The sequence below is a fragment of the Ambystoma mexicanum genome, chromosome 2p, assembly GCF_040938575.1.
Source record: "Ambystoma mexicanum isolate Mex_15411 chromosome 2p, UKY_AmexF1_1, whole genome shotgun sequence".
Taxonomy (NCBI): domain Eukaryota; kingdom Metazoa; phylum Chordata; class Amphibia; order Caudata; family Ambystomatidae; genus Ambystoma; species Ambystoma mexicanum.
This window is the reverse complement of record NC_090923.1, coordinates 763,791,276-763,816,875: the sequence shown is the minus strand read 5'-3', so window position 1 is coordinate 763,816,875 and position 25,600 is coordinate 763,791,276. Positions and strand designations below refer to the sequence as shown.

Below are 25,600 nucleotides of genomic sequence, written 5' to 3'. Positions count from 1 at the left end.
AGAGGGCCGCATGCCACGCTTTATATGTCAATGGTGTGAGCAACGTAAAAAACTAGAAATCTATTTTATTTCTGCAACTAATCTGAGTTTTGGGTGAGAATTGTTTCCTATATTGATGTTTAGAAAGATACTGTGAAAAGAAATAATTGAAAGAAAAGCAGAAAGCATGTAGTGCTGCAAGTGGCTTTAGTACAAGCTGCTGCGTTTACAACCTGGAAAAGATTGGAAACGTTGATTATCCTTTTTTTTGTTGAACTTTTATTTTCCAGTTAACAATACAGTAAACATTATCATACAAACCCATAAAGCATAATAATTAAGAAGCAATCAATTACCAAACTATATACACCCCCACCCCCCACCCCCACACATACATATCATCTAATTAGTATAAGAATAGGAATGTTCCCCAGATTTTATCAAACAGACCAATCTTCCTCTCTCTCCTGTACAGCTCCCTTTCCAATTCTGCCAAGTCGTGCATTTCACTTATCAACAACTCAAAGTTCAAGGTCAAATTAGTTTTCCAGTTGCACAGAATTATCTTCTTACCCATCATGGTTCCCCTGAACAACCATTTCTCCTGACGTGCATTTTGGACGATTTTATACAATGTTGGTTATCCTTGTGGTGCATCGTCTCTGTCATAATTAAGTATTTGCTTGTATTGTGTCACCTTAATAATGAATTGTCATGTTTTGTGGTGGGCGACAGTAGCAATGTCTTCATCTACACAGAGTCGTGTTAGACTTACTCAGAGTGCTTGTTCCTGCACACTGAAGCAATGAAACACAATCCCACAGAAATGGTGTGTAGTTGAAATGATTGTAATTAGGTTTAACTTTTACTGGAAGGCCTTAGACTCGCTGACGTATTGTGAGGGCACTGAAATTTAGCACTAAATCAAGGCGCAGAAAGTCGATTTCCTCTTTGAGGAGGCCAAGTGGTGAGGATTCTTTTTCACACGAAACTGATCAAACGTGAGCTCTTCTGTCAGTTTACATTTGAAAACACGGATTATTCCACCTCGCAACTGTTTCTATGCCCCACCCCGTCGTCCCCATTTTCTTCCACAAGAGACCATTACAACCCTTCCTGCCGCTTTACACTTTTTATGGCATCCCTCCGTTTGATACCCAGGATCCTCATATTAATGCCCTTTAGCTGTTGTGCCCAGCAGGGATAGACGGGGAACCAAAAGAGGCCTTGGAAATAACCTTGCAAATGGCCCCATATTACACATTTTTAGCCAGGCCAAGCCTTTTCCTGTGAGAACATTTGGAAATAAAATAGGGTACCACACAAAAGAGGCCCCGGTGGAGAGGCCTCCTGGGAAATCTCAGGAGTTCGCTATAGGCCAGTCCACCCCTGGTCCCGAGTAGTAATACTATCAGGGCAGTCTGAAGCAAGTGTGTAGGTTCTCTGGACAACATCTTGGTTCTTGGGCCTTCTTTCTGTGTAGTTTACCATCATAAGAGGCATCCAAAATCAAGCAATGGGGGTGGGGGGCGTTAGATGGTAGAGCACAGAGCCTCGTACATTCTCTTCATTAACTGGCTCGCCTTGCCATTTCCTTTAGAACATACTCTTCCAGTCTTGGGTTTTTCATTTCATTTGAGACTTGTAGTCCTTTGTTTACAATAGGGAAAAACAATATTACAAGTCCCACAATGGAAAGAACTGCAAAGCAGTGCTTGATGGGCACCCCGGTTGAACAATTGGATTGGTGGCATGTGTGCTACCATTGTTTGCAAGGGCCACCGCCAAAGGAGTGAGGCTGGTTGTCTGGTCTTCAGGGAGGAGCTTCTTGGGAAGGGGTTCACATGGACATTATATTTTTCTGTGGGGAGGGAGAGTGGACAAGTGTGATATATCATGAGACCCAGGCTAGGGCTTTCACTGAATCACTTATTACCTTTTCTGTGGGGCCTGGAACTCAATTTTTGTACACAGCAACTCCAGCCTATTACCACGTTAAGGACATATTTTTCTATGTATTCCTTGGGATAGGACATGATTGAAAAGGAGATGGTGCATAGTTACATAACTGCTCTCCAGACCCCCTCCACCATTTAGGGTGTCTTCTCCAATTTTGCGTGCAAATATTTTTTCCATTTTGGTATTTCAGACACTACAAATGTGTCTGCATGGTCCGCAATGGTATGACTGCTCAGCTAGTTTGGACTACTGCGGGAGAGAGATACCACCTGGCATTGCAATCCTCTGTCTGGCGCATTGAGAGTTTTAGACAGTGCCAGTGGTGAAAACCTTGCCTGTCCTTGACTGTTCCTCAGATATATTTCCCCAATACATTCCTAAAGAAACACCTCAATGCAAGACGAATTAAAATGCAGACTACGTGGTAAATACATTAAATTGTAAAAGAGCACGGTTAATATGCAGGCTATCTGCTATCATTTGCTTTACCAAATAGTTCAAAAATCATTTTATCACAGTCCAGTTCCTTGAAGCGGGTCTCTTCCTTGGGAGTAGTTACCGGGAGAACATGCAATCATAAGTGACCTGGTAGCCGTCATTGTACATGTAGAGCTTGTGGTCGTTGGCATTGTAGCTCAGACTCTGCACAGTCTCCATCATCTTGTCCATCATGATGCTCACTTGCCCTTCTTGGCCTGTATTTGTATCGTACGTGTAGAATATCTCTTCCCTGCGGGTGTTCACTGGCCTGGTCACGTAGAGCACTCCACAGATCATGAAGGCATTGGTCAACCCTGGCTTATACTGAGAAGTAGTCCAGGTATTCTCCACCATCAACGAAGAATTGAGTTTCGCGATGATCATATTGCCTGCACTCGCCTCACTGGAAAAAAGGGCCCAGACACCTTCTTCGTCAGCTGCAATGTCGATGTCCTGGTAGGTGACTCCGGCGTAGGAGAAGCGGTTATTGAACACAGCATTGTTCAAGGTCTTACGCTCTACGGTGTTGGTGTCCATGTTCCACTTGCACAGATCCCTGCTGTTGTAGCAGTTGTAGAGGAGGGAACTGTTAAAGGCAATCATGCCACTTCCTTGGCCACAGCTGCTGTAGTCGTAGGTGTTACCGTAGAGCAATCTGGAGAGTGCCCTGTCTGTTGGATTCTTGTAGAGAAGGAGGTCATCATAGGACTGATAACGACGGAAGGATTCCATCATACGAGCATCTGGGTTCAACGGGGCCACCCAGTACATGTCCTTTTTAGTGCTGCCAATGAAGGAGTCCTTGCCCCATCCACCATATTTAGAGCTGAAGCCTTTCCAATTGAGCTGCACAACAAAGGGCTTGCTGACATTCACCAGACCACCGTGGCTGCAGGAACCTGTAGACAAATAGAAAACGTTAAAAAACGGGATTAAGAGAAAGGATATTGTAGAGTATGGTGCCGTGTGGAATGGTAGGGTATGGTTTGGTAAAGTATGGTATGCTACGGTACAGTGTGATATGATATAGTATGGTCCAGTATCTTATGGCATCCTGATCACGGTACCTTGAGTTGGTTTCTTGTGATAGGGATAGTTAATAATGATATTCCCTTTAATGGATGTTTACTTGTTTATGACATGGTAGTGAAATAACTAATTGAGTAAAGCTCCGGCTAATTATATATGTATCCAACCTGCAAATAATGTGTTTCAAGAGAGCTGGCTCCATCAGCCATTCACCTAAAGAGGTTGACAAAATATGTACCTAGGGCATGGTAAAAAAAATAACACCTGTTCTCTTAGAGCACTGTGAAGCTGCAGGTTGGTTACAGTAAAATGGTATGGTATTGTGAGTAGTTGTTGTTCAACAAGCTGTATTCCTTGATGCCAAATCTACGCACGGTGCTGACTTTACACTATGGCTCACTGGCTTCAAAGTATAGCAGAACGCGAGGCGGAACTGTAGACTCTAGCTTCCATTAGCACCGCAGGGCGTGGTGCCAGCCTATCGAGATGTTGGGATCCTGGGCATTATCCCTTGAGACAAGACTGTGTTCCATTCCCACCACCCACACCACTGACTCCCCAGAGCTCCAAAGTGTTTTGCCCTCCGCTGCCCTGGGACGGCTTTCAGCCCTGTCACTCCTTCCCTCCCCACCACACACACCTGCATGCATCTATTTCTGCCAGCATTGCCAAGCCCAGCATCCTGGCCGTGAGTAATGGTGTCAGAAACAGGAAACAGAAAGTACATTTGAAATTTTCCTCTTAGTGATATCGCTCAAATGTGATGAAGTTAAAAAAAAAAGAAATTGGTAATGCACCATTCAAGCAGCACCCACTTCCATTAAAAAAAAAAAAATAATAATAATAATTATATATATCACACACATCTGGTGGCAGCCCGCCGCCAGTTGTTAATGTCATTGTTTCTCTCTGGACATTACCTAGGTATGCGCTGCCTTACCACACATTGCAGCTCATTCCATTCTTTGTCAACTCGCCTGCTTTTGGCGAGTGACACCCGCAAGATTGTCAGTCTCCTCACCCGCCAATCCTCTTGCCGTTTCACCCGCATTTTCAATTATAAGGTTAACAGGTATGCCTCCCGGGATGCCATTATCCTTAGTTACATGTCTGCGATTTCCAGGGAAGCTGACAGCGCTCTATCGCCATGCAGGCCTGAGCACTCACTGCAAATTGAATGTGTTCTGACTCGCCTATGCTGTGCTGTTCAACAGCCCGCACTGGAAATGTAGCCTTCCTATGTCTTCAGCGTTCATGTACAATAGTAGCAAGAAAGAACAAGCATTGGCAATGCCAATAATGTTGGTGTTTACTGCTGTTCTTTGCATTTTGCATTTATAGGCACCAGGGTGCAAGGAGGAGAGTGAAAAGTTTCAACAGAGGATGTGATAAGGGGTGCAAGTGTGCAATAGAATGAGAAGGGGAATAGAGGAAGGAAGGAAGCCATTGACAGAGGTTTCCATCAGTGATGATAAGAGGAAATATGAGCAAAAAAGGGTGAGAGTGAGAGGGTAAAGTGAGAGTATCAGAGGATTGATGAGAGGGCATAGAGAGATGGCTTAAGGTGGGTGAGGGAATAGATGGGGTAGGGTGGGTTTGGAATAAAGGGTGTAGGGTGGGTGGAGCTAGAGAGATGTAGGGTATGTGACTGGGTAAAGAGAGTGGGGGGAAGGTTGAGAAGAGAAAGGGGGTAGGATGGATGGCAGTTAAGAGAAGGGGGTAGGGTGAGTGATGATAAAGAGAGACTGAGTAGGGCGAGTGTGTGGGGGTAAAGCGAGAGAGAGAGGGGATGATTGGGGATAACAGAGGGTGTAGGGTGGGTTGGTGGGGCAGAGGGGGTTAGGGTAGGATGGCTGGGGGTAAAGAGAGTTGTTAGGGTGCATGGGGGTAGAGAGAGTTGGTACAGTGGTTGGGTGGGGTTAGAGAGAAATGGTAGGGTGGGCGGGTGTAGGTAGAGACAGTTGGTAGGGTAGGTGGATTGGGGTATAGAGTTGAAAGGCTTGATGGGTGGGGCTTGAGAGAGTTGGAACGGTGGGTGGGGTAGAGAGAGTTGGTACAGTGGTTGGGTGTGCTCAGAGAGAGTTGGTAGGGTGGGTGTGTGTAGGTAGAGATAGTTGGTAGGGTAGGTTAGTTGGGGTACAGAGTTGGAAAGCTGGGTGGATGGGGTAGAGAGAGTTGGAAGTCTGGGTGGGTGGGGGTAGAGAGAGTTGGGTAAGCTGGGTGGGTAAGGGTAGAGAGAATTGGGTTTTTAGAGAGAGTTGGTTGGGGTAGAGTGGGTAGGGAAGAGAGAGTGGGGTTTGGTAGAGAGAGTGGGGGTAGGGTGGGTGAGTGGGGGTAAAGTGGGTGGGGAAGCGAGAGTGGGGGTTGTGTGGGTGAGGGTAGAGAGAGTGGGGGTTGGGTGGGTGAGGATAGAGAGGGTGAGGATATAGAGGGTGGGGTAGAGAGAGTGGGGATAGGGTGGTTGGGGGTATAGAGGAGGGAATGCAGAAAGTGGGTGGGTGGATGTAGAAAGATTTGGGGGTAGAGTGACTGGGGTTGCTGGGGAAGAGAGAGAGGGGGTAGAGACTGGTGGTAGGGTGGGTGGATTGGGTTATAGAGAGCGAAGGTACAAAGAGTGGAGGTAGGGTGCGTGGGTGTGGGTAGAGAGTGTGTGGGTGGGTAGACAGAGTGGGGTAGGGTGAGTGAGTGGGGTAGAGTGGGTGAGTGTGGGTAGGTTGGGTCAGGGTAGATATACTCAGTGTATGTTGGGCGGGGGTAGGTAGAGTGGGGTAGTTTGGGTGGGTGGGGATAGAGAGTGTTGGGATAGAGAGCGGGGGACAGGTAGAGAGATTGGGGGTAATGTGGGGGTTAGAGGGTGGGGTAGAGAGTGTAATTAGGGTGGGTGGCTCTAGGGAGGGTGGGTTGGCACAGAGAGAGTGGGGGTATGCTAGGTGTGTGGGGGTGTAGAGAGAGTGGGGCTAGGGTGGATGGTGTATAGAGAGTGGGGCATGGGTGGGGGAGAGTGAGAGTGGGGGTAGGCTGGGTGTGTGGGGGTGTAGAGAGAGCACAGATAGGAAGGGTGGGTGGGATGTAGAGAGAGAGTAGGGCTAGGGTGGGTGGTGTTGAGAGATTGGGGGTTGGGTGGGTGGGAAAGAGAGAGTAGGGGTAGGGTGGGTTTTTAGGGCAGAGAGAGTCGGGTAGGGTGGGGTGCAGATAGAGTGGGGTAGGTTGGGTTAGGGGAGAGAGTAGGGTGGGTGTTGGGAGGCAGAGAGAGTGGGGTAGGGTGGGCAGGGTTTAGAGAGAGTGGTAGTTGGTAGAGTGAGTTGGGAATAGAGAAAGTCAGTAGTGTGGGTGGGGGTAGAGAGAGTTGGTAGGGTGGGTGGGGTCAAGAGAGTTGGGTAAGGTCGGTCAGTGGGGTAAATGGTGTTGGGTTTTTTGAGAGAGTTGTATGGGGTAGGGTGGGTGGTTTGTAGAGAGAGTGGGTGTAGGGTGGGTGGGGGCATAGAGATAGTGTGGGTAGGATGGGTGGGTGGGGTTGTAGTGAGTGGATGTAGGGTGGGGGTTTGAGGAGTAGAGAGTGGGGTTGGGGTAGGTTTGTGGGGGCAGAGCGAGTTGGGTAGGGTGGCTGGGGACAAAGGGAATGGGATAGGGTGGGTAGGGGGCAGAGAGAATGAGGTAGGGTGGGTGGTGGGGTTATTGTAGAGAGAGAGTGTTGGGTTAGAGGGAGTTGGTAGGGTGGGTGGGGGTAGATAGAGTTGGTAGGCTGGGTGGGGTATAGATAGTTAAGAAAAATGGGGGTATGGGGTAGAGAGTTGGGTTTTACAGAGAGTTGAGTAGGATATGGTGGATGGGTGGTTTGTAGAGAGAGTGTGGGTAGGGTGTGTGGGAGTGTAGAGAGAGTAGGGGTGGGATAGGTGGTGTTGCACAGAGAGTGGAGGTAGGGTGCATGATTGGGCATAGAGAGAGTGGGGGTAGGGTGGGGCTGTGGGGGTAGAGAGAGTGGGGGTACGGTGGGTGGCATAGAGAGAGTGAGGGTTGGGCAAGTGAGGGTAGATGGAGTGGGGTTTGGGTAGGTGAGGATAGAGAGGGTGAAGATAGAGATGGTGGGGTAGAGAGATTGGGGATAGGGTGGGTGGGGGTAGAGAGGAGGGTATGCAGAAAGTGGGTGGGTGGATGTAGAAAGAGTTGGGGGGTAGAGACTAGAGGTAGGGTGTATGGAATGGGCTAGAGAGAGTGAAGGTACATAGAGCGAGGTAGGGTGTGTGGGTGTGGTTAGAGAGAGTGGGGTAGGGTGAGTGAGTGGAGTAAAGTGAGTGAGTGTGGATGAGTTAGGTGGGGGTAGCAATAGTCAGGGTAGGTTAGGAGAGAGTAGGGAGAGTGGGGAAAGGTTGGTGAGTGGGGGTAGAAAGAGTGGGGGTATGGGTAGAGAGATTGGGTAGTGTGATGTTAGAGGGAGGGGGTAGAGAGTGGGATTATGGTGAGTGGATGTAGAGTGGGTGGGGGTAGAGGGAGTGGGGATAAGGTGGGTGGGGGTAGAGTATGGGGCTGTGGGTAGGCATAGAGAGATTGGGGGTATGCTGGTAGTGTGGGGGTGTAGAGAGGGTGCAGGTAGGGTGGGTGGGTGTATGAGGGTGTAGAGAGAGTGGGGGTCGGCTGGGTGTGTGGGGGTGTAGAGAAAGTGCAGGTAGGATGAGTTGGTGGGTGGGTGGGTGGATAGAGTTGTGGAGAGAAAGGGCCTATGGTGGGAAGTGCAGAGAGAGTAGGGGTTGGGCGGGTGGTGTAGAGAGAGTGTGGATAGTGTGGGTTTTTAGTGCAGCGAGAGTGGGGTAGGGTGCTTGGGGTGCAGATAGAGTGGGGTAGGTTGGGGTAGGGCAGAGAGAGTGGGGTAGGGTGGGTGGGATTTAGAGAGGGTGGGGGTTGGTAGAGATTGGGTTGTGGTAGAGACAGTTGGTAGGATGGGTGGTGTAGAGAGAGTTGGTTAAGGTGGGTAGAGAGTGTTGGGTTGTTAGAGAGATTAGGATGGTTAAGGGTGGGTGGTTTGGAGAGCAAGTGGGGGTAGGGTGGGCGGAGTCTTAGAGAGAGTGGAGGTAGGGTGGGTGATTGGGGTGTAGAAAGAGTGGGGGTAGGGTATGTTTCGGGGACAGCGTGAGTGGTGTAGGGTGGCTGAGGGCAGAGGGAGTGGGGTGGGGTTGGTGGGGGTTAGATAGGGTCGGGTAGGTTGGGGTGGGGGGGAGAGAGTGGGGTAGGGTGGGTGGGGTTTAGAGATAGTGGGGGTTGGTAAAAATTTGTGTTGTGGTAGAGAAAGTTGGTAGGATGGGTGGTGTAGACAAAGTTGGTTAAGGTGGGTAGAGAGTGTTGGGTTGTTAGAGAGAGTAGGATGGTTAAGGGTGGGTGGTTTGGAGAGCGAGTGGGGCTAGGGTGAATGGAGTCTTAGAGAGAGTGGAAGTAGGGTGGGTGATTGGGGTTGGGTGGGTGGTGTAGAGAGAGTGTGGATAGTGTGGGTTTTTAGGGCAGAGAGAGTGGGGTAGGGTGCTTGGGGTGCAGATAGAGTGGGGTAGGTTGGGGTAGGGCAGAGAGAGTGGGGTAGGGTGTGTGGGATTTAGAGAGGGTGGGGGTTGGTAGAGATTGGGTTGTGGTAGAGACAGTTGGTAGGTTGGGTGGTGTAGAGAGAGTTGGTTAAGGTGGGTAGAGAGTGTTGGGGTGTTAGAGAGAGTAGGATGGTTAAGGGTGGGTGGTTTGGAGAGCGAGTGGGGCTAGGGTGGATGGAGTCTTAGAGAGAGTGGAAGTAGGGTGGGTGATTGGGGTGTAGAAAGAGTGGGGATAGGGTAGGTTTGGGGCACAGTGTGAGTGGTGTAGGGTGGCTGGGGGGCAGAGGGAGTGGTGTGGGGTTGGTGGGGGTTAGATAGGGTCGGGTAGGTTGGGGTGGGGGGGAGAGAGTGGGGTAGGGTGGGTGGGGTTTAGAGATAGTGGGGGTTGGTAAAAATTTGTGTTGTGGTAGAGAAAGTTGGTAGGATGGGTGGTGTAGACAAAATTGGTTAAGGTGGGTAGAGAGTGTTGGGTTGTTAGAGAGAGTAGGATGGTTAAGGGTGGGTGGTTTGGAGAGCGAGTGGGGCTAGGGTGAATGGAGTCTTAGAGAGAGTGGAAGTAGGGTGGGTGATTGGGGTTGGGTGGGTGGTGTAGAGAGAGTGTGGATAGTGTGGGTTTTTAGGGCAGAGAGAGTGGGGGTTGGTAGAGATTGGGTTGTGGTAGAGACAGTTGGTAGGATGGGTGGTGTAGAGAGAGTTGGTTAAGGTGGGTAGAGAGTGTTGGCTTGTTAGAGAGAGTAGGATGGTTAAGGGTGGGTGGTTTGGAGAGCGAGTGGGGCTAGGGTGGATGGAGTCTTAGAGAGAGTGGAAGTAGGGTGGGTGATTGGGCTGTAGGAAGAGGGGGGTAGGGTAGGTTTGGGGGACAGCGTGAGTGGTGTAGAGTGGCTGGGGGCAGAGGGAGTGCAGTGGGGTTGGTGGGGGTTAGATAGGGTCGGTTGGGTGGGTGGTGGGGTTATGGCAGAGAGATTGGTGTAGGGTGGGTGGGTTGGATTAGAGGGAGATGTTAGGGTGGGTGGGCGTAGAGAGAGTTGGTAGGCTGGGTGGGGTTAGAGAGAGTTGGGAAAAGGTGGGTGGGGGCAGAGAGAGTTGTAAAATGAGACTTGAGTGGGATAGGGTGGGGGTGGTTTGTAGAGAAGGTGGGGGTAGGGTGGGTTTGTGGGGGGTAGAGAGAGTGGGGGTAATGTGGGTGATTGTGATAGAGAGAATGGGGGTTGTCTGGGTGGTGGTAGAGAAAGTGGGGGTAGGTTGAGGGTAGAGTGGATAAGGCTAGAGCGGGTGGGGGTAGAGTGGGTGGGGGGGTGCAGTGGGGGTGGCAGAAAGAGTGGGGTGGCAGAGAGAGTGGTAGTTGGTTGGGGGCAGGAAACATGAGAAAACATGGTAAAATATAAAAGACATCTCCTGGCTGCCATCAAACGGGTTACTTGTAGATTTCTTTTAATCAGACTGTCATATTCCAAGTACAGCCGCTGGGATGGAGATGGGAAACCTTCCTGTGGCCTTGAGCTAAGGTGCGCACAGGTGTTGGGCATAGTACATTACCATGCAATTTTAATGGCAGGTTCACAAAACTTATTAGTGGACCAAGATGCAACGATCAATTTGGAAACTAACACGAACACAGGGAAGGAGTCCATGAAGTGAGCAGCTTGCACGTAAAGGCTTCATTTCAGTTCCAGTGGCAGGGCACCTCTGTTCTTGCACCATAAAAACAGATATTTATATAAAATTATTTCATAATCCATGCCTTGCCCAAACAGGCCCTGTTGAGTTGTAGATAGCTAGACATCACCAGGAGGCCACAATCTATAGTCATCTAAATAAATAAATAAATACCTGGTTCATGCATCAACCGCATCCCGACCTCTGTACCTCATACATGTAGTCCTATGACTATAACGTATTTAATTTTATGACGGTATGTAACACTGTGGGCCTCATTACAAGAATTGTGGAATGGGTTAACGGGTGCCGCTAATGGTGGCGGCACCCGTTAACCCATTCCGCAATATTACGAGGTCCCCTCGCGGGACCCGGTAAGGATGCCTGGTAAAACCAGGCATCGTTAGCGGGTCCCGCGAGGGGACCAGTGAGCTAACAACGGGCCGGTCGCAATCGGCCCGTTGTTAGCTCCCTGCACCCATTCCCATTCAGCCCTATGGGGGCTCAAATGGGAATGGGGAAGGTCCGGCCCCGGTTCCCTCTAGGGGGAATTACCGGGCCCTCCAAACTCGGAATGGCCCGGTAATTCCCCATTCAGGGAACCCGGACCCGGTGTTGGCTACCGCCAAAGCCGTAATGAGGCCCTGTAACTATATAACCTATTGTGCATTAAGGCCTCTTGTAACCGGTTCACGCCAGTGCCCTGATGCCCGAGGACTTGTGCGCGCTATACAAATTAATACATAGATAAATACATATTCACGCTTAAATCTGGAAAACTAGAGCTCTGTCTGCAGCAGTAGGGCATGCGTTGGTGTTTCACACTACAGTGTTGCTGCTCCATGGTGCTGTAAACTACAGATGTCCCCTCTGCCCCAGGAAGCACACTCATTGGGCCTCATTACGACTCAGGCGGTAAGGGGTTAACGGCAGCGTTAACAGCGCCGCCCCTTACCGCCTGATTACGAGGTCCCCTAGCGCCATGGTGCTTTTAACACCTGCTTTTAGCAGGTGTTAAAATCCATGGCGCTAAGGGACCATGGAGTTAATTACGCCACCGTAATTTACGGTGGCGTAATTAACGCCTTCCCCACTCCCATTATGCCCTATGGGGCAAAAATGGGAATGGGGAAGGGTAAATGGGGATTGGGGACTTACCGCCCCGCCTAGGTCGGAATGGGGCGGTAAGTCCGCCAACCACCATGGCGTAAACATAGTTTACGCCATGGTGGTAAAGTCACGGCCCAGGCGGTAACTTACCGCCTGGGTCGTAATGAGGCCCATTGTGTGTATCACAGAATCATAAAAGACGGATGTTAACCTCTGGGATTTGAAGCCATGACTTGCAGGTTGCACACATTTCTCTGTGGCAGGTGGTATAGCTGTAGACTTTGGTCTGCTCAGCATATTACGGGTTCCCCTCAGAGTAAGATCCACTCACCATAATCGATACGAGTGCCAGTCAAGGGGCCTCATTACACGTAGTGCGGTAAACCATGGTGCTATTAGCACCATGGTTCATGCTGGTAATTTACTGGTACCGCCTTGGAGGAAAGGGGACTTACTGCCCTATTCCAAGGTTGGGAAGGCGGTAATTCTGCATTCCTCCATTGCCCTTCCCCATTCCCATTTTTGCCCCATAGGGCTCTATAGGAATGGGGAAGGCGCTAATTACGGTGCCACTAATTGCGGTACCGTAATTAGCACCCTGGTCCCTTTGCGGGTTGTTTTTTAACACCTGCAAAAAGCAGGCGTTAAAGTCTCCAACCCGCAAAGGGACCTCGTAGTAAGGCGGTAAGGGTTAACGGTCACCGGTACCATTAACGGTGACCGTTAACCCTTACCGCCTTCCGTGTAATGAGGCCCAAGGTGCCATTAGTAGCACCTGCTATTGACGCTGCAACACAGACAAGTCTGAGGCAACACGTTATATATTATATGAATGGCAAGTGTTATTGCTTTGGTAATATGATTTGCCATTGGTTCATTTTGCATAATTCATCAATAAATAGAAAGCCATCACTCCCTCCCTGCACCCTCTTGAAATTGGGGTGCTACCACCTAGTGAGACAAAAGTGCGCTGCGTCCCCTTGTGCGAAGGAAAATTCTTTACAACAATGGCCACCTCTTCCCTTTCCATGGTGGCCTGCAGAAGGCAAGGGGAAGGTGCAGATCCAGCAGAGGCACCCACCACCACTAAAACACGGTAAGTAGAGGGGTTAACAAAAAAAATAAGGGACTGTGAGTGGGGGGAAGATGGCGCTGGGTGGAGCCGGCAGTCAGGCTATATGGAAAGTGAGCTTCACCAGCGGTTCAAACCCGAATTCCTAGTCATCTGATTGGCTGGCTCAGACCGCCGAGGTGGTAATAGGACAACAGTTGCTTTAGCAAGACATTATAAAGGTCACTTAAAGAGGTGACTTAAGGTTCCCGCTCTAGGAAATGCAGGGATATCGAGGCGTGAGGTGGCTTGGTGGAGCTGTGGAGATTACCGGAATAAACTGCGTACTGGAAACCAGTATTCTGTCAGAGTAGCAGAGCTGATGTCATGTGACAGAGGTGATGAAGAAGCACAGGGGGTTCAAATGTTGCAGGGTAGTATCGAGGTGTATGTAGTAGCAGGGAGGCATGTGTGAGTACTGGCACTGACATTTCAGGGTGTGGGGTATCGGCACAGAATGGTGATGACTGGGCTGGACTTTGCGCAGGTCCTACTTCTGGATTATCAGAGGGGGCAGCTGGGGAGTTATAGTGGCCCAGCAGCGTGGGGTCTCAGTACGAGAGGGCCACTGGACAGGGCTGTCACCTAGTGGCTCAGCTACTGCACATGGAATGCTAGAACTGCGGGTTATAGAGATCCACAGGCAAGGGTGCTGCTACACATGTGAACCTTTGGGGTGGGCCCCGCGTGGTGTTAACCTGCTTGGGAACCTCTGAGAAGTGAGTGGGACACTGACCGTAGCTGGGGGGAGTTGGGTGGACTGTCTCCCGGTTCTTCTCGCAGTCCTGCAGGCGCTTCCGCAGGGCCACAATTTCCCGCCGCACCGCCAACACGTTGTTTTTGTCGTATGTTTCCAGCTGGCTCACCATGACTGAGATGTTCCGGATCTGAAAAGAAGGGAAAAAAAGAGAAGACGAAAGAGGGAGCGTATAACCATCTTGAGTAGATAGAGTTTAGCTGGCGTCAGAGGTTGCCTGGGGCAAGGGTAAGTGAGGTTATGGGTGTGGGTAGGGTCAGGGGTGCTAGCTGCTGGTGGTATCGCACAACATGATCAGCTGCAGTTAATAAACTTGGTTGTTGTGTTAGGCTGATGAAAGCCACTATCAGCAGAGAGAAGTTGATGGCTATAAGAGCTCTCTGTACCATGCCGCATTGTAAGTCGGGCACTTTACTAGTTGTATTCTACTGCCAACTAGTAGGCGTCTAAAACACTCTTAAAACGTTGATCTAACTTATTTTGCTTTCTGTGATATATTAATTAAGAAACTGGTCGGCCAACATTAGACAAAACGGTAGATAAATGTATTACATTCGAATTCAAAAGCCAACAGGCATCTTTAGGAGAAAAAAAAATGTGTATATAAACATGACTTCATCCATTCTATGATATCGGTTTGAATTACATGAAAAAATAATCGTGGCAAAAATAATGAAGTATGATATGGAAGCTTCATCTAAATGAATTCCATGAGGACTATTGTGTCCTTCAGAATGTCGACACATTCTGGCTGATCCGATTTTGAATAGATATTCATGCCTGTGTGCCCGCCACAGTCTGCAGCACCCAGTGCAGACCAGCACAACATGGCATATATATACGAACTATCGGAGCCATCCCGCAAAACCCGAGGTGTTCTCAAGGTGAATCCATGGGCAGAAACTACTAGAGCGGACCTAAAAGTTAACTTCTTCTCAGCCATGTGTTTACGCCAGTGGTTTGTTTTGACACCTCAATAAAACACCTGGGATTCATTTGGTAGCTTTAAATTGCCTCATGGTGCTAACTAATCCATGGAAACTGTTTCGGAAAGTACATTTGTGCGAGTGCGATAAAGCTCCTAGGTGTGCTGCAGAAATGTGTGCTGCATTCAGGACCTGGCGCCATTGTGGAGGCGCATGCGTACCTCAGCGTAGAGCGTCTCCACGGTGACGCTGCTGCCATTCATAGATGCCTTCAGCTGCACCACCAGCGACTCCATCTCCCTGATCTCCAGCTTCAGCAGCTCGAAGTCCAGCTCGCTGTATGAGACGCCGCCCATCTCCATCACCTCCACCCTGCGGGTCAGGTTCCGCAGCCTCTGCAGGTACAAGCTGAAGGTGGCCTGGTAGCTTTGCATCTGCAGGTAAAATACACAGGAGAGCGTTGCAGTGAGGGTTGAGAGGTGGCATAAGGAATGTGGGACGAGGCCTATGCCATTGTGGACACTTTCATGGGCGTCCCCAGTTGGTGGCAAAGAGGGGCAATTGCCCCACATCCAAGATTTCTGCGCAGCAGTCGGTGCCCCCCAATCTCCATGCGCCCCCTTACTTCCGGCCTGGTAATGATCACTTTCAGGAGTCTTAAACGTACTGCTTTAACCTGCAGTCACTTGTGAGTATTCAGCTCTTTTCTTTGCTGAACATGGTCGTTCTTCGAGCTGGAAGCAGGTTCCGTGGAAGTAGAGGGGCCATGAATATCAATGGGGTGGGGGCCATCGATAGTAAAAGCAAGCTTTGCATATGCTGGATAAACTATTGTTTTCTAACTATGCAGTTTACAATGTCCTACAAACAGCAACAATAAGACTTGTCCTAAGTGAAACATGCTTTTCAAACTCAAATCCACCCTTTTTTTTTTTTAATTTTACTAGATTTCTTTAAACTGTGTTTAGTTGTTTTGTTGGACTATCCCTACAAATACTGTGTTATGTTCATGCCCCTTTCCTTGAGTTTTATCAAAGGATGATATTTGCTTGTCAAACTGCTCAATCAAAAATAAAGGTTTCCATTATGCTGACAGCAGGTATTAAAAAACTGAGCAGCAGGTTAATGGTACCAACTTTTGATTTTCTCTAAGGGGGCAGAAATTCCCCCACCCTCACCCTGAATATAAGCAAACATCCAGCCCAACCCATCCTCTGGCTGAACAGTGCATTTCACAGCACCTATGTTTGTTATAAGGAATTGTAAAAAGCATTGGATTTACAGTCAACTTTCAACATATAACATCTCAGAAAGATTGACTCAACTTACTGAGCTACCATTGTGGCTTTCTACGTTAGGACGTGCCACTCTCCTCACAACAGAAGAAATTAGGTTTAGTGCAGCACAGGGCAAATGAGTGCATGGGCAATAGAAGTGAAAGCGTATCTCACGATGAAGAGAAACATTCATTGCAAGATACACCCTATCTTATACCTTAACCTTCTAGCTCTCTCTGTCTGCACTCCTGCTGACCACAATCAACTCACCCCCCTCTATTATAATTTCAATATTTGGCCATTTTGATCCATGCAGCAAACCCATGCACCCAAGACACAGCCTTGTAAATGTATATGCTTGAACTGTACTGATGCAGTAAAACCATACAATTCGACTGGGACTCTCTACAGGCCCCAAATCTCCCACTCCCCTTTGCAATCTACTAGCACCTTTAAACTACTACAACACACACTGGAGATGTGTGCCTGTTAGCACCATGCCCACTACTGCAGCTCAGAGCTCATCACATGGCCTTCTACGACTGTAGGCTCTATCACATGCTGTTCTCTCCCAGTGTCACAGCGCTTGTGTTTACCTACTAGATGGATCACATACTCAAGTGTCAATGGCAGGAACCATACAGAGTCATACTAACACTCAGGACTATGGTACTTTCAGCTCACACTCATGAATGCGACGTGTTTAGTACCTGCCTCCCCGTGATAACCACTCCCTTTCATTTTGGGAAAACCACATGCCACAAGGCCACCACGCATGTCAGCGATCGGCTACAAAAGACCACTTTACATCACTTACTACGTGACTTAGACAAGGGAGGAATCTTCGTTGAACACTAGCTAAAAAGTGATATTATTGTTAAAATTGAAACCATGAACTAGGATTAGAAGGAACATTGACTTTTTTTTTGTTGTGACACTGACTGGGCACTTTAAGGAAAACAGTGAAACTGTCTTGTGGAAGTTGTAATAGGTAAGCTTGACTGGGTGCCATTCAGGCTGCTGTGGGTTGCACCTTGAAGGTACCCGAATAATGGGAAGAGTGGGGTTGATTCCATACCGTTCATTTCTTTTGCTGTGCAATTGTTCATGATTTTTTTTCAAAGCTAGAGCAACACATTGGGCCTCATTGTAAGTTTGGCGGTAAGGTAACAACGGTGCCGGTAGTGCTACCGGCACCGTTGCTACCGTACCACCATAATACGAGCTGTGCTCGCGGTTGCCTGTCAGCCCACCAGGTCTGCACTGACGGGCAGAGCGGGACCCGCGAGCACAGCAAGTCGGATGCACCGGCACCATTGTAAACAGTGCCGGTGCATCCGACATCCGCATTTCCTATGGGCTCAAATGGGAATGGGGATGTACCGGTACTGGTTCCGGCACCCGCGAAAGGGCAATTACTGGGTCCAGTTTACCCGGTTGCGGTTTTACCGGCAAGGCTACCTCCAACCTCGTAATGAGTCACATTATGTTGAATCACGCTCAATCATAAACAGTAAACCACTTGTAAGACTCAATGCCTTAGGGCCTTTTTGCAACTGTTGAACATGAGTTTGCATTTTTGGATGTATGTGAACTTGCTGCAAAACCTTTATTGTCCCCAACCTACTCTGAACTTGCAAAAAGTCACATGTATTGATCAGGTTGGTAAGTATGTTTACATAAACCGGTTCGGAATATGCACCCTTATTGGATGTGCCGCCACCCCTTCCCTCTTGTTTCACTAGTGACCCCCTGCCCCCGCCCCCTGACATTCTGGCTGCCTGCCTTTACCGCTCATGATTGTGACAAGACAGACAAAGCTGATGGTCATCACTATATGAGGATATTCCTGGTATCAAATGCAATGAGTCAGAAACCAGCCGGATGCCCAGATGCCAAACAGATCAGCATCACTCAGATGGGACCGGTGCCGAAACTGAGACCTTATGTGCATACCAATCTCGGGAAGATAGCTCAGCGGCATCGTGCTCGCCTTGGAAGCAAGACGACACGGAGCATCATAGGTTCAATCCCTGGGTCCGCGCTTAGAAACCTCTGGGTATTAAGCGCGTTATAAAAAACCTATCATATCATTTCATTTCAATTAATATGTTTGTATAATCAGGGATTCACAGAGGAATGAAAATTTTAAATGATCCCAGCTCCGCTGTGTAATATTCCTAATGGCCACATCATATATTTCTATTCAGTGATGGTGTAGGAGAGTAAACCTGCATCGCTCATGGAGGGGGCGGAATACGTGCAAGTGTGAGTGTAGGGGCGGGTTAGTGACTGGATGCATATTGACTAGTATGAATGGGCTGACCAGTAGGATTTATAATGGCCATGAGATGCGAGGACTGCTGCAGCTGTGTGGTCAGCACGAGGGCCGTGACCAGTGAGGCTTGGTGACTGACAGGACTAAGACACCTTCTCTTACCTGCCTTAGTCCTTCCTACCTTCTTCAGTGTGAAGGTAGCGGAAGAGGACAGGCAAGCTCAGGTCAGCTGGGTGGTATTGGTCGTCAGAGCCAGGGAGGGGAGATCAGCTGTCAAGTCAGGGAGCTGTGTGCCCCCTGGCTGGCTCTGACAGCACCACACGCAGAGTTTAAAATAGAGCTGTTGCATGTACCCGGAAGCAAAAGGAACGAGGGGGCGAGCAGGTATTCCAGCTACACAAGGCAGGAGCCCTGTCTCCCCTAACACGCCATATCCAAGCAAAACTGCTTCTGTCCTCTTTTGGGTTATTTTTCAGGTGTTAATATCGAACTGATCTCCCGAAATAGAAATGTTTCTTTAAAGGGGGCGGGGGCCTAGAACATTCTCCGTGTTGCTGGTGGAATCCACCATTTCCAGCGTTGCGCTTCCAAGTGTTCATTTGCTCATTGCTTTGCATGCACTTTGTTTCATGCTTAACTACACATTTTCTTCACTCTTTTTCTAAAGGCTGAATACACCGTGGCACAAGAAGCTGGAACACCAGATGTTGCCTTTCTTTTCATCATTTGACCCAGCAGTGCTTACGTTCTTTGTGTTCCATAGCTGTTCTACTACATAGATAGGCTGCCACTTCTTTCCTAGTCATCAGCACCCTTTTCGAGCAAGTCCGTGGTAGTCCTGTGGGGATGGACTTTGTACTGATAGCCCTTCACTCGTGTACCGGGTATTGGCTGGAGTAGACTGCAATCTGTGTTTCTCCATATGTTTTGGAATACACCTCCCTTGATCCCTCACAATTAACCATGCAGGCTAGGGCTCCTGGGACTTGTAGTCCAAAACATCTGGAGAGGTAAAGGATGCAAACCCCTGACCTAGGGAAATGTAGTCCCATTCTAGACTCCAAAAGGAAGACAACCAGTGCTGTGCTCTGTTGGACCATGTGAGTTGCTAGATATGTAGCCATCTTGCCTCCACCCTGAACATGTGTATGCTTGTAGTGTTGGCAGTGGGTAATGTGGGCAGGCCTCACCTTGGTGATCTCTTGCTGGACGGTGACGTTCAGACTTTGCGCAGTGAACTCCAGGGCCTCCATTCGATGCATGGGGAAGGTGCCATCAGGAAGGACCACTTTGCAGAGGCAATGGCCGCCCTCGTCCACCTCGCCGATGACGTTCTGCCCCTCCTGCAGCACAAGGAAGGAAAGGCCAGATGAGAATGAAGAAGACACATTGTAACAATTCAGGCGCTTTTGGTGAGAATTCATACATAACTCGGCTGTCGACGGAGTTGTGTGGTTTAAATCACATAGAAACAAGCGTTGGCCAAGTCTTTTCCTTTACAATGTGACACGCTGTAGATTGGTCTCACAACTTTGGTCATTTATCAAGAAGCGCTGTGTTACCCCCACTGGCACGCCTTTCCTCCTCTCCCTCTGGTCATTGCTGGATATTGTACTAAGTGGCAACTGCCCACGCCGGAAAGCCAGCAGCTTTTCTGCTCCGGCTAACATGCAGGCTCGGACTGGCCTATAGGGCAATAGAAAAATGCCCGAACAAAAAACACAAAATGCTAGTGTGGGCCTGTTTTTCGGGTCAAAATGGGCCAATTTTTTGGCCCATGTGGGTCAGTTTGAGAAGTTACTTCACCATGCGGCTAGTAGTTTTGGCCAGTATTGCTGAATAAATATTCTTTAAAATGCACAATTTGCTTCACATTTTATCAATCCACCCCACTTTGGTACTACTCAAACAGTCTGTCACCAAAGGAATGAATAGCCGTTTGCAAATGTAGGCCACTTTTTCATTGGTGCCCGAGACAATGTTGTGCCTCAGTGCCGCCCTGCTTATATGTGACAAAAGACAGACGATGCAAACCTGAGAAAATCACATCATGTTATTCCAAATACAATACCTTAGTTATGAGACAGAAAAGATCCATTGCTCATAGCCACATGGCATAACAGAAGCCGGGTGCACTGTGCAGATCACACGGCATAGCAGACGTAGAAATGCACTGTGCAGAAAACATGGTAGAGGATAAGCAGAGATGCACTCTGCAGATCACATGGCATAGCAGAAGCAAATATGCTCTGTGCTGATCACATGGCATAGCAGAAGCAAATATGCTCTGTGCTGATCACATTGTTCGGCAGATTCAGAAATGCAATGTGCAGGTGATGGCATGGGAGAAGCAGAGATGCACCTTGCAGCTCACATCTCATAGCAGACACAGAGAGGCAATGTGGAGATCGCATGGCATAGCATAAGCAGAGATGCACTGTGAAGGTAGTGTGGCATAGAAGAAGCAGAGAGGAACTGTGCAGATCATGTGGCATAACAGAACAGGGTTGGACTGTGCAGATCACACGGCATATCAGAACAGGGATGCACTGTGCATCACGTGGCATAGCAAAAGCAAAGAGGCACTGATGCACATCTAGAGCTGGGGAAAAACTACTAAAGATGTATAAATGTTTGGCTTCAGCCCTAGGAACACAGACAGGACGTTTCTTGCACCATATAAGCCAATCTCGTTTGTATACGAATAACAAGTCAAAAGTTGTTGAACAGAGAATATGCAGTGTTTTTTTCTGAACTATGATATAGTTCTGATTTGTGTTTCAATTAGGAGTGTGCCGAATTTTGGCTTCGAGTAAGTATTTAGCTGAATTCTGTCTGAAAATCAGCTATTCGGCTTCATCCGAATATTTACTTGAATTCTTACTCGAAGGCGAAGTCCAGTCCACTTTCTATGATTAGCTAGCTCTCTGTGTTTGGGTGAGATAGCTAATCATAGAAAGCAGGGACATGCTGCAGCAGCCAACTAAGGTATTTACTTATTGGATGCTGCAGACTGCCCCAGCTCTGAGGCCAAGGTAAGCCCTCTTCCCACCTTCCCCGCCCCTGTTGTTAGGGGGGGGGCACTTGTTAATGCAGCCAATTGTTGCTGGGGGGTTGCCGGGCCTTGCCCTGATGACCCACTGTCTTGTTAAAAATAAAATGCAGCTGTGTGGCCGCCAAGGCAAAACCCAGTGACTCCTGCAGTTGTTGCTTCGGGGTGGGGGGGTTGCTGTGCCTTGCACTGGCAGCCCCCCATCTCATTAAAAAGAAAATGCAGCTGCAAGAGTAGCCAGGGCAAGATCCAGCAAGGCCCGCAATTGATGCTGGGAGGTCGCCAGGCCTTGCACTGGTTCCCCCCCACCTCCGAGCAGGTTTTCTTTTTTAATGCGCATGCAGGGGTTGCCAGGGCAAGACTCCACGACAGCTACAATTCAATCTGGAGGTCGCCCAGCCTTGCCCTGGTGGCCCCACCTCATTTACAAACAAAAACAGCAGGGTGCCACCAGGGCAAGACCTGGCGACCACCGAAATTGTTGGATTGCTATCCTTGCCCGGGTTCCCTCCCAGGTAATTAAAATAAAATACTGCACAATGGACAGCTGGGGCAAGGCTTGGTGACACCTGTTGCACAGAGTTTTAAAATACAAAACAATATGGGGGGCTACCAGGGCAAGGCCAACTAACCCCCCAATGCTACAATAGGGGGGAAGGTGGTGGTCGCCGGGTTTTTTCCTTGTGAACCCGTATTGTTTTGTCTTTTAAAACTATTCGTCTCCCGCTTCGGCTCTGGCCGACTACGTGGAACAGCTATTCAGTATTTGGACGAATAGTAGATTCACTATTCGGTTCAGTCCTAGTTTGAATTCTCTCAAGTTGGACTTGGACAGTTGGCGTTCCCAGCTGAAGTGTAAAGTTTTTCCTGGCACCTTGGTTCCTAGATGAGAATAAAATATCTTGATAAACAGCAGTGGAATGTGTGCTCATTTTCATGGGGACTTTATTTTTTCTACTGCACTTCAGGGCAGATGGAATTTCCATTAATTTCTGTCTAACAGGAATGCCCCCTTATTATGTTTCTGAATAGCCTTACCACTAGAACATAATATAGTAAAAAGTGTGTACGTTGAGTTCCACCGCACGGGTTCCTTGGCCGTGTGCATATACAAGCATGGTCATGGAGTTTCTAAAACCTCCTTGCCTTACCGATGCAAGGAGTACAGCATTAGGGCTATGGTTTAAGTGGGCCGGTGCTAGTCAGGACAGAGCCCCGGGAGACTCCCGAAAAGGCTTTGCACCGGGGCCCTGCCAGGGCTCACCCCCAACTAGCCCCAGCTATGTCAACCACTCAGGCAGCCCATTTATCAGAAGTGCTGCACGTTAAATGACTGCCTGCAGTTGTGAGCATTTAGGATTAGAAAAAGGAAAAGGTATTGATACCTCATCTTTTTTCTAATCTGAAGTGCTGACACTTGCAGGCAGCCCTTTAACAATGCAGTGCTTCAGCTAAATGGGCTGACGGCTGGTGGTTTCGCTATTTATTCAGAAACAAAAGGAGAGGCCGGGTAATCCATCCCTCCTGTTTCTGAATAAAGAGCCAACACCCAGCAGGCAGCCTGTTCCCTGAAGGAGTTGCCTGGTTAAAGGGTTGTCTGCAGGGATCAGCGACCTCCACAGGCAGCCATTTATCCATGCAGCTCCTTGCAAGAAAGGGCTGACTGCTGGGTGTTGGCCCAACATGAAGACACAACAAGAGAGTGGGGGTGCACTGATGGCATACCTTTGGTGCTCCCAGCCTTTCCTTTTGTTTCTTAATCATAGGCTCCAACCCCCCATTTGGTCTCTGAGCCCATGATTTGGCACAAAAAGGGGGTCTTTGTGCACCAAATTTAATAATACCATTGAACCCCAGCTCTCCTGCTCTTACCAGGCCCCCACTGTTTCATGGGCAGGGGGGCAGACGGCTTGGCCTAGGTACACACACCTGTACCTAGGGTGCCCCATAACTACCCCCCCTCCATTTAGCCTCCCACTTAAAGCACTATTTAGAGCAGTGCTTGCTGCCGCATTCCAAGGGTATGTGGGGACTTTTCCTCAGGAATAAACGCCTTCCCGCCATTCCAACGCACTGGCTGGAAGGGCAAATCACAAACATCGGTAGACTGCTCCCAGAGGTGGAGAATTTAAAATTGCTGTTTACTTTAGGTTAAATGTGCAGTTATGCACACCTTTAAGTAAAGTGGACATGCATTAGATAAAGGTGGCAGGGACACAGTTAATTCACAAGGGGGATCAAACATGGTTATCTTCCTTGTGGCAGGTGCAATGTAGCAACAGCTTCGCACTATACCAGAGCACCGACCCACATAGCATGAGAGAACCTGCACCGGGGCCTGTACACTCCCACTGGAAGTCCTTCATCCCTGCTGTTAAGTGCTGCTATGCTCCAAATGGAGGTGCTGCATATTTGTTGTGAAGTGCTCATACAGTCTGTCACCAAAGGAATGAATAGCCGTTTGCAAATGGAGGCCACTTTTTCATTGGTGCCAGAGACAATGTTGTGCCTCAGTCCCGCCCTGCTTATATGTGACAAAAGACAGACGATGCAAACCTGAGAAAATCACATCATGTTATTCCAAATACAATACCTTAGTTATGAGACAGAAAAGATCCATTGCTCATAGCCACATGGCATAACAGAAGCCGGGTGCACTGTGCAGATCACACGGCATAGCAGACGTAGAAATGCACTGTGCAGAAAACATGGTAGAGGATAAGCAGAGATGCACTCTGCAGATCACATGGCATAGCAGAAGCAAATATGCTCTGTGCTGATCACATGGCATAGCAGAAGCAAATATGCTCTGTGCTGATCACATTGTTCGGCAGATTCAGAAATGCAATGTGCAGGTGATGGCATGGGAGAAGCAGAGATGCACCTTGCAGCTCACATCTCATAGCAGACACAGAGAGGCAATGTGGAGATCGCATGGCATAGCATAAGCAGAGATGCACTGTGAAGGTAGTGTGGCATAGAAGAAGCAGAGAGGAACTGTGCAGATCATGTGGCATAACAGAACAGGGTTGGACTGTGCAGATCACACGGCATATCAGAACAGGGATGCACTGTGCATCACGTGGCATAGCAAAAGCAAAGAGGCACTGATGCACATCTAGAGCTGGGGAAAAACTACTAAAGATGTATAAATGTTTGGCTTCAGCCCTAGGAACACAGACAGGACGTTTCTTGCACCATATAAGCCAATATCGTTTGTATACGAATAACAAGTCAAAAGTTGTTGAACAGAGAATATGCAGTGTTTTTTTCTGAACTATGATATCGTTCTGATTTGTGTTTCAATTAGGAGTGTGCCGAATTTTGGCTTCGAGTAAGTATTTAGCTGAATTCTGTCTGAAAATCAGCTATTCGGCTTCATCCGAATATTTACTTGAATTCTTACTCGAAGGCGAAGTCCAGTCCACTTTCTATGATTAGCTAGCTCTCTGTGTTTGGGTGAGATAGCTAATCATAGAAAGCAGGGACATGCTGCAGCAGCCAACTAAGGTATTTCCTTATTGGATGCTGCAGACTGCCCCAGCCCTGAGGCCAAGGTAAGCCCTCTTCCCACCTTCCCCGCCCCTGTTGTTAGGGGGGGGGGCACTTGTTAATGCAGCCAATTGTTGCTGGGGGGTTGCCGGGCCTTGCCCTGATGACCCACTGTCTTGTTAAAAATAAAATGCAGCTGTGTGGCCGCCAAGGCAAAACCCAGTGACTCCTGCAGTTGTTGCTTCGGGGTGGGGGGGTTGCTGTGCCTTGCACTGGCAGCCCCCCATCTCATTAAAAAGAAAATGCAGCTGCAAGAGTAGCCAGGGCAAGATCCAGCAAGGCCCGCAATTGATGCTGGGAGGTCGCCAGGCCTTGCACTGGTTCCCCCCCACCTCCGAGCAGGTTTTCTTTTTTAATGCGCATGCAGGGGTTGCCAGGGCAAGACTCCACGACAGCTACAATTCAATCTGGAGGTCGCCCAGCCTTGCCCTGGTGGCCCCACCTCATTTACAAACAAAAACAGCAGGGTGCCACCAGGGCAAGACCTGGCGACCACCGAAATTGTTGGATTGCTATCCTTGCCCGGGTTCCCTCCCAGGTAATTAAAATAAAATACTGCACAATGGACAGCTGGGGCAAGGCTTGGTGACACCTGTTGCACAGAGTTTTAAAATACAAAACAATATGGGGGGCTACCAGGTCAAGGCCAACTAACCCCCCAATGCTACAATAGGGGGGAAGGTGGTGGTCGCCGGGTTTTTTCCTTGTGAACCCGTATTGTTTTGTCTTTTAAAACTATTCGTCTCCCTCTTCGGCTCTGGCCGACTACGTGGAACAGCTATTCAGTATTTGGACGAATAGTAGATTCACTATTCGGTTCAGTCCTAGTTTGAATTCTCTCAAGTTGGACTTGGACAGTGGGCGTTC

General features: G+C 48.8%; 1 protein-coding gene across 1 annotated transcript in view; it reads right to left on the bottom strand.

The window, feature by feature from the left end:
* Window positions 1–235: 235 nt before the first annotated feature.
* Window positions 236–25,600, bottom strand: part of LOC138566767 (olfactomedin-4-like) — a 31,165-nt gene continuing 5,800 nt past the window's right edge. Inside the window, exons 2-5 of the mRNA XM_069644412.1 lie at window positions 19,320–19,472; window positions 14,796–15,008; window positions 13,628–13,778; window positions 236–3,317 (exon numbers count right to left, since the gene is read on the bottom strand). Coding sequence (XP_069500513.1) covers window positions 2,494–3,317; window positions 13,628–13,778; window positions 14,796–15,008; window positions 19,320–19,472 — 1,341 coding nt within the window. The 3' untranslated portion in view covers window positions 236–2,493. The remainder of the gene's footprint in view (window positions 3,318–13,627; window positions 13,779–14,795; window positions 15,009–19,319; window positions 19,473–25,600) is intronic.